Raw genomic sequence first — 15,021 nt, 5'->3', positions numbered from 1 at the left:
TTCATAATTTGTCCCGGAAATTCCCGAAAATGATAAAAAAAAATCAAATTTTGGTCTTGATATTCAGATCGGATTGATTACTATGTATTGAACTGTTCATCTATATCTACAACTTAGATGAACAGTTCAATACATGATAATCAATCCGAATTTTAAAGCATTAAAATTTGTATTCGGCATCAGGGGCGCCGACTCTGGGGGGGCACGGTACTTTTTGCCCCCCTTAAAATTGGGCAGGGGGGGCAGCCCATACATTGTGCCCCCCCAGAAATTTTGGAAGAAAAATATTCTTATTTTTAATATTACAAAAAAAATCACAGAAATAATTGAAAATAATATTTAAAACTGAATTGGAATTGGATAGAATTCTTGTAAGGGCATCTCCACCGCAGGGACCTAATTGCGTTGCAAAGCTAATTTGGCACTCGCGTCAAGCCCACCGCGGTACTTGTGCGAGAGCTAATTTAGGATCGAGTTCATCCGTGTTCATCCGAATCTAAACAAAACTCAGGTTAGCTCCGGGATCTACCGGGAGCAAATCGTCTTACGGATGGTTTTTTCAAGCAAAACAATGTAATTAGGCCAATGTGAGTTTGTAAACAAAGAGTTTATCCTGCTCACGTCAGTAAATGTTTACATTAGTAGTGATGATTGATTTTTCGATTTCAATTCTTCGAGTTTGGAGATATTTTCCCTCCTGTGCTGTGCTGCAAGTTTACGCATGAAATAGTAGTTTATGCAACAAGTTGCAAAAAGGGGATTTTTTCAGCACGAGTCGTACATTTATCCAACGAGGTTCACCGAGTTGGTTAAATACATCGAGTGCTGAAAAAATCAAGTTTTGCAACGAGTTCCATACAACATTTTTTGCAATTCCGAAAAACACTTGAGTGAAATTTTAAGTCAAATGTTCTTGTATTTTGTCAATAAATCGTTTAAGGGTGCACAGCAATGAAGGAAGTTGTTATCTTCTTATTCCAAAATTGTCAAACTTACGGACCCAATCCTGCAACAACGGAATTGTAAAATTAGTCAAACTTTGTTATAAATTACTTTGTGTGCAGTACTTTAGGGAATGAATAAAAAAATATTTCGATAGTACTCGTAGTTTTGAAGTTACCAAAATTTCTGTAATCAAAATCTGGGTGCAAAAGCTCTGGTTGATGTGCACCGTTAAATCAAAAAAATGTTGAAAAGTGTTACTTTTCGAAACAAGTGCTGAAAAGTTCAACTTTTCAGCACCCATTTCAGTGCTGAAAAGTAGAACTTTTAAGCATTTATATTGAAAAGTGTTGCTATTCGATTCTTTTATTTTTGGTACAGAAAAGTAGGCTATTTCGTCGTTCAAGAATGACAGGAAAAGTAAGTAGTTTCACGACGGAATTGCAAAAAATGACTTTTGGCAATCTGGGGTGATGCAGTTTAGTTTTTGAGGTCAGATTGGGGCTGTGTTTGATAAATTTTGGTCAACGCATTGTCGATCAACTGCTGGACATGCAAGAGACAAGTCATTTGTTTTGAATAAAAAGCAAAATTCAAGCAAAACATTTTAAATAATGGCTTATATACGGATTCGAAAACATGCAATCCTGATCTCAAATTCTTAAATTCTTAAATTCTTAAATTCTTAAATTCTTAAATTCTTAAATTCTTAAATTCTTAAATTCTTAAATTCTTAAATTCTTAAATTCTTAAATTCTTAAATTCTTAAATTCTTAAATTCTTAAATTCTTAAATTCTTAAATTCTTAAATTCTTAAATTCTTAAATTCTTAAATTCTTAAATTCTTAAATTCTTAAATTCTTAAATTCTTAAATTCTTAAATTCTTAAATTCTTAAATTCTTAAATTCTTAAATTCTTAAATTCTTAAATTCTTAAATTCTTAAATTCTTAAATTCTTAAATTCTTAAATTCTTAAATTCTTAAATTCTTAAATTCTTAAATTCTTAAATTCTTAAATTCTTAAATTCTTAAATTCTTAAATTCTTAAATTCTTAAATTCTTAAATTCTTAAATTCTTAAATTCTTAAATTCTTAAATTCTTAAATTCTTAAATTCTTAAATTCTTAAATTCTTAAATTCTTAAATTCTTAAATTCTTAAATTCTTAAATTCTTAAATTCTTAAATTCTTAAATTCTTAAATTCTTAAATTCTTAAATTCTTAAATTCTTAAATTCTTAAATTCTTAAATTCTTAAATTCTTAAATTCTTAAATTCTTAAATTCTTAAATTCTTAAATTCTTAAATTCTTAAATTCTTAAATTCTTAAATTCTTAAATTCTTAAATTCTTAAATTCTTAAATTCTTAAATTCTTAAATTCTTAAATTCTTAAATTCTTAAATTCTTAAATTCTTAAATTCTTAAATTCTTAAATTCTTAAATTCTTAAATTCTTAAATTCTTAAATTCTTAAATTCTTAAATTCTTAAATTCTTAAATTCTTAAATTCTTAAATTCTTAAATTCTTAAATTCTTAAATTCTTAAATTCTTAAATTCTTAAATTCTTAAATTCTTAAATTCTTAAATTCTTAAATTCTTAAATTCTTAAATTCTTAAATTCTTAAATTCTTAAATTCTTAAATTCTTAAATTCTTAAATTCTTAAATTCTTAAATTCTTAAATTCTTAAATTCTTAAATTTTTAAATTCTTAAATTCCTAAATTCTTAAATTCTTAAATTCTTAAATTCTTAAATTCTTAAATTCTTAAATTCTTAAATTCTTAAATTCTTAAATTCTTAAATTCTTAAATTCTTAAATTCTTAAATTCTTAAATTCTTAAATTCTTAAATTCTTAAATTCTTAAATTCTTAAATTCTTAAATTCTTAAATTCTTAAATTCTTAAATTCTTAAATTCGTAACAAAATAATTGATGTTAAATTTTCGATTTTTTTAAACATTGATTTTTTTGTAATTTCCAAATTTCAGATTTTTTAAATTTCTGAATTTCTACTTTTGATTTCAAATTTTTTTTAAGCCATGAGTTTTCTTTAACCCTAGAGTTTTTTGAACTTTTTTTTAAATTTTGGAATGTTTATTTTTTCTGTTATTTTTTTTTCTTAATTGCAGACTTGAAAAAATGTTGTTTTTTTTAATGTGTATTTTCCAATTTCTAAAGTTCTAAATTTTTGTTTTTTACTTTTGTTTTCATTTTTAGAATATTTGTGTTGTTGAATTTTAAATTCCTGATCATTTTTATTATTGACTGTTACTTCTGGAAAATAAGTGAGAATATGCCAATTAGAAGGAATTCGCCTTCCAAACATTTAAAAAATTCCCCCAATAAACATTCTCAATCACGTTTTAATAAATTATCTTTAAAAAAATGGATTCCGGATGAAACAAACTCGTATCACATCGTAATATTCAAATTGGTAAAATTTGTGATATACAATAAACTTACCCAAGTAGCAAGAAAAACATCGCCTTTTATTTTTTTGTTGAACAATTACTGCACAAGCGTTTTTATACGTTAATTATTGAACACGTGTCATAACAATTGGTAAATTGTTCAAATTTTGATCAAAAAACCATTGTTAAACATAGTTGTGTAACATAAATGCCAAATCTAGCAACGGATTACGAAAAGTTCATTTTGAAGTTTATTCTGACTTAAATGAAACATGCTTGTGGAACTCGGAGAGCAAAATGACATTTGCAGACATGATGTTTCATTTCAGTTTGCTAAACATGATAACATAGTAGATTTGATCTTTGGCTTCGGCTGGGATTTCTCGTAAACAAGTTGTTTATGTGTAGTTTGCCTTCGTGTTCTAAAAACCGAGAAAGAACATGTTGATGAAACAAGCTCAGATAGTTCTAAAAATAGAAACAGCTTATGTTCAAGGGAAGTTTTAGCAAACTGTTAGTGAACTTGGTAAAAGCTAGATGACCGCAGGCTTCTAATTGACGTTTAGGCCTGCTCATCCAACATAACCCCTCGTGGAAAGATGCAGACGCGCGCCCGGACTTGACATTTGGAGTGATCGAGGGTTCGATACTTGCCGTGAGGATTCTTCATCAAAAAGGAGAACTGAAAATGCAGCCACCGGTGAACCAGCAGCAGAGTATATAATAGCAGCAAGCGATGTTGATTAGAACTCAAAAATTGAAAAAAAATAATCTCCAAAAGCATAATATTGAAATTGAATGATTTTTTTTTTGGTTGATATTTTTATTATTCATCGTATCCCTGTCAAAACTGATAAATCACAGTAGTTTAAGTATCGTTAAGTGACATTACTCACAAATAAAGTTTAAAATAAAGAAAAAATATATTCAAAGCGAAAACTTGGGACGTATATTATGAAAAGCCTCTTTAAATTTCTTCTTCCACGATATGTTCTTGGACGGTTCTCAAAATGTTTTCCTAACTCACTTCTGAACCTTAAAGGCAGGATGTTGTTAAACGGTCCTAACAACGTTCACCTAACTCAATTCAGAATCTTATAGTCAAGAGTTCTTATGGCATGTTTAACAAACGTTCTCTATGCAAGGATGATTTGCATTGGCAAAACTAACTTAAACCACGCACATTTCTGACGGATGAAGGGATGTTCAACAACAAAAAAACGTGCGCTTTTTCCAGCGTTCAAGAGTCCTCAGGGACGTTGGGAAAACATAGTAAACGAGTTCAACTTGCAGTTCGGAAATCTCTTGGCGAATAAAGTGTGCTACTTAAACATCAAATCACCACTCTCACCTAACGATTTCGGAAAACAACCGTGCCCCCCCAACATTTTGGACTAGTCGGTGCCTCTGTTCGGCATATATCAGCTTTAATTTGGAATATTACAGAAAATGGTTTGAATTTTAGTTCACAGATCCTCAAAATGCCTGGCGCTTTGAATATTTTCTATTTAATTATATGGTTATTTTAAAGACTGGGTATTATATTTATATTTAGGATTTTAAATTTGATAAAAATATAATCTTAAATTATTTTTCATCAAACACCGGAATCAAAACAGTTAGTACACCGATTTCCAAATGTATTGCTCTGAAATCTCCTGTACCTTTTCAGCCTGTAGTCCTGATTTTCCCCAGTTGGCGGATGTAACTTAAAAATAATCAGTAAAATATGTTTTTTTTTAAAATAAAATAAGACATTCAAAACTTATCGAAAAATTACATTGACTGGTATCATTTTAATTCTAGAGTTTTTTTTGAAATCTCTGTAATTACTCTTAGCTTTAAGAAAAATTTAATTACAAAAGCCGACTCCGTCTTAACCAGGTCCCAGTACCGAAAAGGACCTAATAAAAATAATTTTATGAAAAAAACAGTTTATTTGAAAACATGAAAGAAAATAGTTTATAGGACCTTTTTTAAAATAAAACTCTGGTTTTGTTGTCGCTTCGCATTTTGTAGACATTTTTGAAGAAATTTTTCAAGCTTTTTTAGTTAAATATATAAAAGAAATATTTTTATAAAATTTTTATTTAATTTGGTCACATTGAAATAAAAGTTAGTTTTTTTTTCAAATCCTAAAAAACATTTATAATTTCTTATAAGGCCGATGCAAATATTTAAAAAAGTTTTTGTCCCTCGGCCCTGGCCGAGGTCAAGGGGGGAGGGGGGGGGGAGGGTAAAAAAAATATAAACATTTAAATAACAAGCCATAATCTTCACATTTAAATGAAAAAAGTGTTTTAAAATGCATTTTACACTAGTTCAGTTGTTTTGCAATCATTAGTTTTTAAAAAATCTAAGATCTCATAAAAACAAAAATTGTATCGAAAAAAAAGATTTTGCATCGAAAATTTTCAAAAAATCTTAAGATTTTTTAATAAACCCAAACATGCTAAAAATGATTTTAAACGCAGGAGAATGTACTTTAATTTGATTTCAAATGGTTGCACTTGAATTTTCATTGAAATTTTGAAGTTTATTGTAAAAATATTTTTTTTGCCCCCTGATTTTTCGGGCCAATTTTGAAAGGGGGTGACAAAAACTTTTAAAAATATTTGTACCAGCCTAAGTTGTTTAAAAACTGTTGTCTTTGTTTAGATTGAAGTGTAGATTGTCACCAATTATTATTATTATAAAGCTGATTCTATAATTTAAGCTTGAAAACATATAAATTATTATTGAAACATAGCTTTTATGACTGCTTCAAAAATTTTCCGAGATCCCGGGAATTCCCGAGATTTAAAAAATATTTTCCCGTTTCCCGGGAAATTCAAAACCCGGGAAAATTGGACGCCTTAGTACAGATGTGTAATACATTTCGCTTTTCTCATTCAAATGTTGTTGGTTTCAACTTGAAACCATGGCTTGTAGTTTCAAATTTTATAGTTGCATAGCTACTAATCATGTATGTTTTATAACCATTTTTTCTGTTTACAAAGCATTATAAAATGTATTAAATAAAATATTTCATGTCAATTTCAATTTTGTAATTATTAATGGTATGCTAAGGCAGCTTATTTTTTTAGATTTGTAGCATCTTATGCATACTAGCAAAATAACAATCAAGCTGTATAAATGGATGAAAAATGCACAATTTCGGATGTTGCACCCGGTCCGGGCTCAAGTGGTGCGTATTTTTTCACTCATTGTCCACATCCTTTTTTGGTGTCTCATCTGATGCACCGTTTCCAATCGCAACTGCTGCATCCAGCCCGGCACACCCAACTGAGAGAGGGATGCAGTGGTGCATTCACAGCTTTTAGTTAAATTTTCACGCCGGCCGCGTCCGCCGAATGAATAAAATATTTACGCTGACATTAATTTGCTATTAATTTCATATTAAATTAATTGCGAGGATTTTTTTCCGCGAAACGCCGGAAAAAATATGTCGTCCATCGTGGCCCATGGAGTGTAGCAGGTTCGACCATTTTGTAATCGTTTGTCCGCGGCGAATTTGTGCGTGCATTTTTCATGCAACGTTTCACTCTTTTTCACTTTTGGCCATTTGGTGTGTGTTTTTTTGTATTTGAGCTTCGAAATACACACAAAATGAGAAATGACACGAAAGGGAGGGAGGTGGCAATCATTCTGTCAGGAACTCGCGGGGCCAGAATTGCATGTCACGTGTTACGGCGGGTGATAAAAGTAACGTGACGTGAATAATTGATACGTGCAATCGTGATTATGTTTCGAGTCATCCTGACGGTTGAGTATGATGGACATGGAGTGAGGGGTAAAGTTCACAGTTACTGGCATTGATGAATTTAAAGTAAGAAATGGTTAAATTAATTTAAAAGTTCTGCATTTTATTAGATCCATTTTTAATATCTCGGAACTGATAACGGAAATGATGTAATTTTCTTGAGATTTTATTTGTAATACATAGAGTGCTACTTGCCTAAATCTAATGTGAACCTATTGAACTACTCCTTGGCTGAGCCAAGTTGGCTCCATCGATTCTGCTCCAGATAACCCAAACTCAACCATTAATCGTCAAACAAAATTAGCTCCCAAACATAGCAGGGGAAAAAAATAAACTTTCAACACCAAACTTGTTTGGGCAAGTGCAGATTTAGGTTGCCATATTTGGTACGCGACCGTCGTAAATTATAGCAAAGACGTGGACACGCAACAACAACAACAAAACCAGCAACCTCCCGATATCTCTGGTTCTAGCAAGTTTCCTGAGCGGAGCCATGCTCCAGATATTTCTTGTTTTATTTTTGGGACACACCATCTTAAGCTTTTCTTATCAGATGCTGGAAGCTGGCCGTGGGGCTCCCCTGGGGGCGGGTACGCGCGTGAACCAATAACAGTCATTTGCGCTAAATTGTGTATGGACCCATTAAGATTTTATCATACGTTAATCGACGCCAGCAAAGTTTGGATAAAACTTTGGCCCCCACCCGAAATGTGGGCTGAGCACGCGAAAACGACACAGACTTTCGGCAAGTAATAGCAGTAGACTAGATATCAGTTCAATGGAGTGTTTTTCCCCAGACAAACAGACGATAAGCTCTTTTAATATTGATTAATGTGCTTAGCAACGGCCAATTTGAATAATTCTAAACTCACCACGGCAATTGTAAATTCACCATAGCCCATTTACACGCATTTGACTGCTAGTTCAGCCTGTATGCACTCACACTTACACAAATTTCAAAAGGTGTTTGTTTTTACAACAAGATGGATTTTGGTTTTTAGAAATTCATGTTGTTCATGTTCGATTTACATCTGTTTGTCTGTGTTTTTAGGCGTTGAAAAAAAATAAATAAAATTAATAAAACGTTATAGAAACCCAAAGACAAACAGACATAAGTTTTTGCTTGCATACTGTTTTAAGTTATTTCAATACTGGTTTTTCATAGTTAATGCTTATTCTTGGGAACAATGCCAGTTTATGGAGCAGTAAGCATTCAAAATATAATTTTTTCCCAACAACTTTGTATTCCTGAAAAGTGAACCATGCAACTTTGTAAACGAACTACTTTTTTATCCTCAAACTAAACAGCCACTGTCAAAGATAAACGACACGCCACTATATTTATTTACCCTTGTCCCAAACTCACCCCAGGATTGTCACATGCATTTCCGTGTGTGTTTGTGTGTGTTGCCAGAAAAGGTTTGCCCCGGAGAGTGGAAAATCGGCAGACAATCGCGTGCAAATGACGTGTTTACTTTCGATGCTCTTCTCCCGGGGGCCAAAGTCAGCTTTTCGTAAAAGACCAAATGTTTCCGTGCCAAACGGAACGTAGCTTGTGACCGTTGGGGCAAGATAGTTGATATAGGGAAAGAGTCTTTGGCCAATTGACGTTCTTTGAAATTTATTTCACTAATTAAACCTTCGCTAACGGTTGCCCGGTTTGAGATTGAGCGATTAGTTGGGAATGTTAATTGCGGGAATTTTGTCCTAAATAAACGACACAAAACGTAATGTTTGTTCTGGCAGATGGCACAAATGTATGTGCGCGGAGATTTAGATAGATTATTTTTTAAATTTAACAGTTTTCTTAATTGAACATTATTTTATGAATACAATTTCAAAATGGATGAAACTAAACGCATATCTGCAAACTTGTGATTGACTTATACTTTCAATGTTATTTATTTGTTCAGATTATCAGTTCTGGAAAATATGTTATAAGCCACAAAATCACAAGTCATGCGCGATAAGGAATAATTATGAAATCTTTGTGCATTTCAAGCGTTTATCGATAGATACGAGTGTAAAGAAATTGGTATGTGATTAGTTCTCTACGATTTCGAATCAAATCAACTTTTTCTATGCATTTCGCATGTAAAAAGTAGCAATTTTGAATCATTAGTTTTTTCATACAAGTCTGCGTCGAATTTGGAGGCTGATGGTCATTAAAAAAATGCATGCGTATCTTGAGAAAGGAGTTTTTGATCGGTTTTGTGTCTTCGGCACAGTTGTAGGTTATTATTAGGTCGTATTGGAAAAGATACTTTTTGCTACAAAATAGAATTCCCAAAATACGAATTTGATGGAAAATATTGGTCCGATTTTAAATGCTATGGAATGAAACTATTGCGATATTTTCAGACCATTCTAATAAAAATATTTCAAAATTTTTATGATTTTTTTTCTTAACTATTAAATTATGATGATTATCTATAAAAAGACTATTGAAATAAAATCAAATCAAATTATTCGCTGTACAGCATTGCCTTGGCGTTCTCGATTGCGAGATTCCTACTCGAAACTAAGTGTCCGAAAGCTTGATTGTTGAGGCAATTGCAAACCTCTTTTTACACCTTAGCTTCCATCCACCCCGGGATTCGAAATGACGACCTTTGGATTGGAAAAGGGGTTCCATAACAGGCAAAAAACACTTTATAAAGCAAAAGCATATAGATATACAGCAAAAAATCCGATGGTAAAATCGCATGCAAAAGCATGCACATCACCTTTGTGAGAAATAGCATGTAATATTGTATGAGAAAACGTGTACAAAAAAAGCATGTACCGAAGAAAAAAATTCCGGTCTGCAGTTAACACAGTATACGACGTACGGAAAACCTACTATTAGATTGGCATTGATCCATCTATTTTCATAGCGGCAAGATAGCCGAGTGGGTTGGGGCGCAGACTTGGTAACCTGAATATGACGCTCACCGGATTGAGGTTATTTTTGGGGTGAGCAGACCTGATTTTTTTTCTTCGGTACATGCTTTTTGTGTACACGTTTTCTCATACGAGCAATTCTCTACAAAATCGGTCTTTTTTTCTTAAATTTTAATTTTTGTATTTTTTAATCCGACTGAAACTTTTTTGGTGCCTTCGGTATGCCCAAAGAAGCCATTTTGCATCATTAGTTTGTCCATATAATTTTCCATACAAATTTGGCAGCTGTCCATACAAAAATGATGTATGAAAATTTAAAAATCTGTATCTTTTGAAGGAATTTTTTGATCGATTTGGTGTCTTCGGCAAAGTTGTAGATATGGATATGGACTACACTGAAAAATATGATGCACGGTAAAAAAAAATTGGTGATTTTTTTATCTAACTTTTTGTCATATTTTTGAAAAGCTGAGAAAATTCTTTATATTTTGCATTTTTGAACTTTGTTGATACGACCCTTAGTTGCTGAGATATTGCCATGCAAAGGTTTAAAAACAGGAAAATTGATGTTTTCTAAGTCCCACCCAAACAACTCACCATTTTCCAATGTTTATCTCTCAGCAACTAATGGTCCGATTTTCAATGTTAAAATATGAAACATTCGTAAAATTTTCCGATCTTTCCGAAAAAAATATTTTCAAAATTTTTAAACCAAGACTAACATTTTAAAAAAGCGTAATATTGAATGTTTGACCCTTTTGAAGTGTTAGTCTTGGTTTAAAAGCTTTGAAAATATTTTTTTCGGAAAGATCGGAAAATTTTACGAATGTTTCATATTTTAACATTGAAAATCGGACCATTAGTTGCTGAGAGATCGACATAGGAAAATGGTGTGTTGTTTGGGTGGGACTTAGAAAACATTAATTTTCCTGTTTTTAAACCTTTGCATGGCAATATCTCAGCAATTAAGGGTCGTATCAACAAAGTTCAAAAATGCAAAATATAGAGAATTTTCTCAGCTTTTCAAAAAAAAAATTTTCAAAGGTAGGCAAACATGTGCATTTATTTAAAAAAATGAAAAACTGTGACTATTTTCGAAAAAGTCACCTAAAATGGATTTAACTTGAAAACGGTGCACTTTATCAAAATTTCACTAAAGTACTTTTTGATTGCAAATTTGATTTTACATCGAAAAATGAAGTTGAAAAATTTTTGCGACCATTTTTTCGATTTTTTGAAAAAATCAGTATTGATTCAAAAATTCATAACTCGCTCAAAGATTTTGGCACAACCTGGAAATTTCTGAAAAGTTGGCAATTGATGTCCTCTAAAATTTATCAAAAAATAAAAAAAATTAAGAATTGTGTTTTTTTGCAAATCAAGTTTTAGTGACAAAAAGTTAAATAAAAAATCACCAAATTTTTTTTTACCGTGCTAATTTTTTTTCAGTATAGTCCATATCCATGACTACAACTTTGCCGAAGACACCAAATCGATCAAAAAATTCCTTCAAAAGATACAGATGTTTGAATTTTCATGCATCATTTTTGTATGGCCAGCTGCCAAATTTGTAATGATGCAAAATGGCTTCTTTGGGCATACCGAAGGCACCAAAAAAGTTTCAGTCGGATTAAAAAATACAAAAAAAAAATCGAATGACTGAAACCTTTTTCTCACAAAGGTGATGTGCATGCTTTTGCATGCGATTTCATTTCACAGATTTTTTTGCTGTGTATTTTCAAATGACTATTTTTCTGTTCAAAAACAAATAAATCATGAAAAAAAAGTCAAATTGTTCAAAAGACTTCAGATTGTTTTGTACAAAGGATTATGAAAAAGTGCATAAAATATTGAAAATGGCCTAAAATGCGCTTCGGCTCTACTTGGGGGTCCACTAATGGCTAAAATACCTTACCGTCAACATTGTGCGAATGGGGACACATGGGGCGAATTGAGACAGTAATTTTAACAATGTTAGAGCACAACATTTTGATTTTTCGGGTTGATTCGGATAGAACAGACTCAGACCAACAAAATACGTACATTCAATTGTAGTTTGGTTGAGCGTTTTAGCAGAATGCATTACTATGAATACAAAGAGACGAGTTGTTCCTTTTAATTATGCTATATATTTTTAATATCTTGACAGATACGTATTTCGTCTACTACTTGCAGACTTCATCAGTGTTCCGTTCTCCAATTCCAAATTTATAACCTTTAAGTGCTCTAAACACTGCTGTCCCTATTCAGACTGTAGTCCCGATTCACCCCAGATGACGGTACTACCTCTATGTGGATTAAATCGTTTTTTGGTCTTCCACCAAATGAGAAAGATTGTTAGTATCACATTTTGTTATCAGCGTTTTGTTTTTTTTTCACTTCAAGTAACTAAGTTATCAGTTTTTGGAAATGGATGATGTTGATCAGCTGCTAACAATTCACACTGTTAAAAATGTCTTCTTGATTGTTTTTATTGAACTGATGACGTAATTAAGCTTAGAATTTTAAGTGCTCATAAACAAATAATTTTCCAAGGCTAATATGCCTTTCATCTCAGTATTCCATATTTTTTCAACTGTGTCCTTAGTTTACGACTCTTATCTTGTGTAGCGTAGCTTAAGCGTTGTCAAATTTAATTTGCCATTTCAGTTTTGCTTACTCGATCGTGTACAGTGCTGCAGTTCAGCTTGTTTTCGGGCGTTCAGAAAATAAACACTAAGTGCCTTTAAAATGGATCCTGCGAATATTCCGGAAGTTGAGAGTGTTTCCCCCGACAGCAAGAGAAACGACGGATGCAGCTCGATTTACGGATTCGGCCACATCTCCTTCTGGCTCGAAAGAGGCTCTGCCAACTCCAAATGGACCAGATTGTGCCGTGTACGCGATGAACGGGTCAAGACGTGGAAAGGTGCTGATCTTCAACCATTTTAAATTCGATGAAAGGGAAAAAGATGAAAAATCCCTTGAGCCACGACACGGAACTGACGAAGATGTCAAGACGCTGCGTGAGACATTGCCAAAGTTGGGGTTTTTAAAGGACGATATTAAGGAATTTAAGGATCGCACTAAAAAAGAGATTTGGGAAGCAACAGAGGAGTGTGCGTTTAGAATGCTTGTAAAGTTGTTAATTATTTTATTTAAATGCAAAACTGTTTGATATTTTTCCAGTGAGAAATGATGCTGACCTGAAAAATTCGGATTGCCTCATGGTAGTTATTCTTACTCATGGAGAACAAAACGATATTTTGTGGGCTAAAGACACAACATATTGCTTGTATGATCTTATAGAACAATTTAAACCATCCCTTCTTCAATCAATGGCTGGGAAGCCTAAGATTTTCGTAGTTGAGGCACCTCGTGGGGACAAAATAGACTACGGCGTCAACCTTACTGCCATAAACAATGGTTCTAGTGGCACCCAAGAGGATTCTTTTTGTCCAAAAATTGAAACATTTAAATACCCGGAGCATGCTGATTTGATGATACTGATGAGTTCCCATCATGGTTAGTATTGATTAATAACGTTTGATCGATGAAAAATCTTAAAATTTCTATGTTTGCATCGTGACTTTTTCTTACTTTCCAGGACATACCTCGAATCTATATGCCAACCCAAAGCAAGGAAGCTGGTTCATCCAGCAACTGTGCAATGTCATTGAGCAATGTGACCCAAAGACGGACTCAATCATTGACATGATAATTGCAACCAATAGTGCCGTATCTAAGGAGAAAGGAGAGGATAATGTCAAGCAAATTTCTAGTTTTTACTCGACTTTTACCAAGCAAATGTTTTTCGGTATGGAACATTAGGTGAACCAGATCTGATCAACTTAAAAAGCGATTTAATTCTTTTTTTACAATAAACTATCGTCAATTGGTATTATGTGGCTCACTATGTAGACTAGCTAGGCTTTATTAAAAAAGGTAAAATTATCAAATCAAACCAGAACAAGTTTTTAATCAGTGCATTTTGAGTCTTAAAACAACTTCTGAAATGTGGAACCGATTGATTGAGTCCACGCTTTGCGCATTTGGTTTTAATTTAGTTCAAACCAACAAAATAGCGTTAAAATTGAGCAAAGCTCTAAAACATCCCTAAAAAAAGATGGGGGCAGTCTTGCTCCTGTTCCTGTCAAAAGATTCACTGCCCCTGATCGCATAAATGTCCCATATGCATTTTCATCAACTTCGAGTTATTGATGCAGTTTGGTTCAAAATCGTGTGCTCTTTCAAAAGAGCCTATAACATCGAGTACTTTGTTCTAGAAATCAGGAGGAAATCCAGTTTTTTTCGCGAAAACTTAACACGTAGCCTTATGTATGGGACAAACTTTAAATGTGTTTTTCTCAGCTTGCTGTTTTTGCATATGGGACATTTATGCGAACATGGGCAGTACAGCTTCCTCAAAACTGGACAAAAAGGTGCTTTTGCTCGGAAATCGCGTGTTAGACCAGTCTTGAGCACGCTGCATTTTTGGCAGGAGCAAGATCGCATTATGCTTTCTTCGAGAAAGTTTGAGATAATTTTCTCAATTTCAACGCAATTGAGTTGGTTTGAAATAGGTTAGTGGAAAATAAATTATAAAAATCAAAATGTGAAAAAGTTCTAACACAAATTTTCATAAAAGAATTGAAATGCAATCGACAAGGTGTGGACTTACCCAATCGCTCAATTTTTTTGAAAGTTGTACAATTCCTAAAAACCACTGCACAGTGGGCGAAATGAAACCCAAAATCGGACTTAATTGAACGCGGCTGGTTCCCTGGTATGAATAATACTGTTTCTAATGTAAAAAATCCGGGGAATCGATTGGTGATGGTTTCATCCACCGCAAGAAACGGCAAAGGGTCCATTTTGCCCCAATTCCCCATTTTTCACATTTTTTCTTGAAAATCGGTCTGTATTTAGAGCGGAGGCTTTATGCGGCCTTCCAAAATGTACTTAACTTATGGGTCATTCCATCTGAAGCGGAACAGCATTTGAAAATTACTCTCTCCGATCCTGCTCAAATTTGGCAGGGCT

The 15,021-nt window shown here is 32.9% G+C and overlaps 1 protein-coding gene across 1 annotated transcript in view; it reads left to right on the top strand.

The window, feature by feature from the left end:
• The window catches only part of LOC119766078, a 55,339-nt gene extending 41,995 nt beyond the window's left edge, over window positions 1-13,344 (top strand). Inside the window, exons 2-4 of the mRNA XM_038250459.1 lie at window positions 12,777-13,097; window positions 13,168-13,208; window positions 13,288-13,344. Coding sequence (XP_038106387.1) covers window positions 12,777-13,097; window positions 13,168-13,208; window positions 13,288-13,344 — 419 coding nt within the window. The remainder of the gene's footprint in view (window positions 1-12,776; window positions 13,098-13,167; window positions 13,209-13,287) is intronic.
• The last annotated feature ends 1,677 nt before the right edge of the window (window positions 13,345-15,021 follow it).

This window comes from Culex quinquefasciatus, chromosome 2 (genome assembly GCF_015732765.1).
Source record: "Culex quinquefasciatus strain JHB chromosome 2, VPISU_Cqui_1.0_pri_paternal, whole genome shotgun sequence".
NCBI classification, from domain to species: Eukaryota; Metazoa; Arthropoda; class Insecta; order Diptera; family Culicidae; genus Culex; species Culex quinquefasciatus.
Note: the sequence above shows the minus strand (reverse complement) of the source record. Positions and strands in the feature narration are given on the sequence as shown.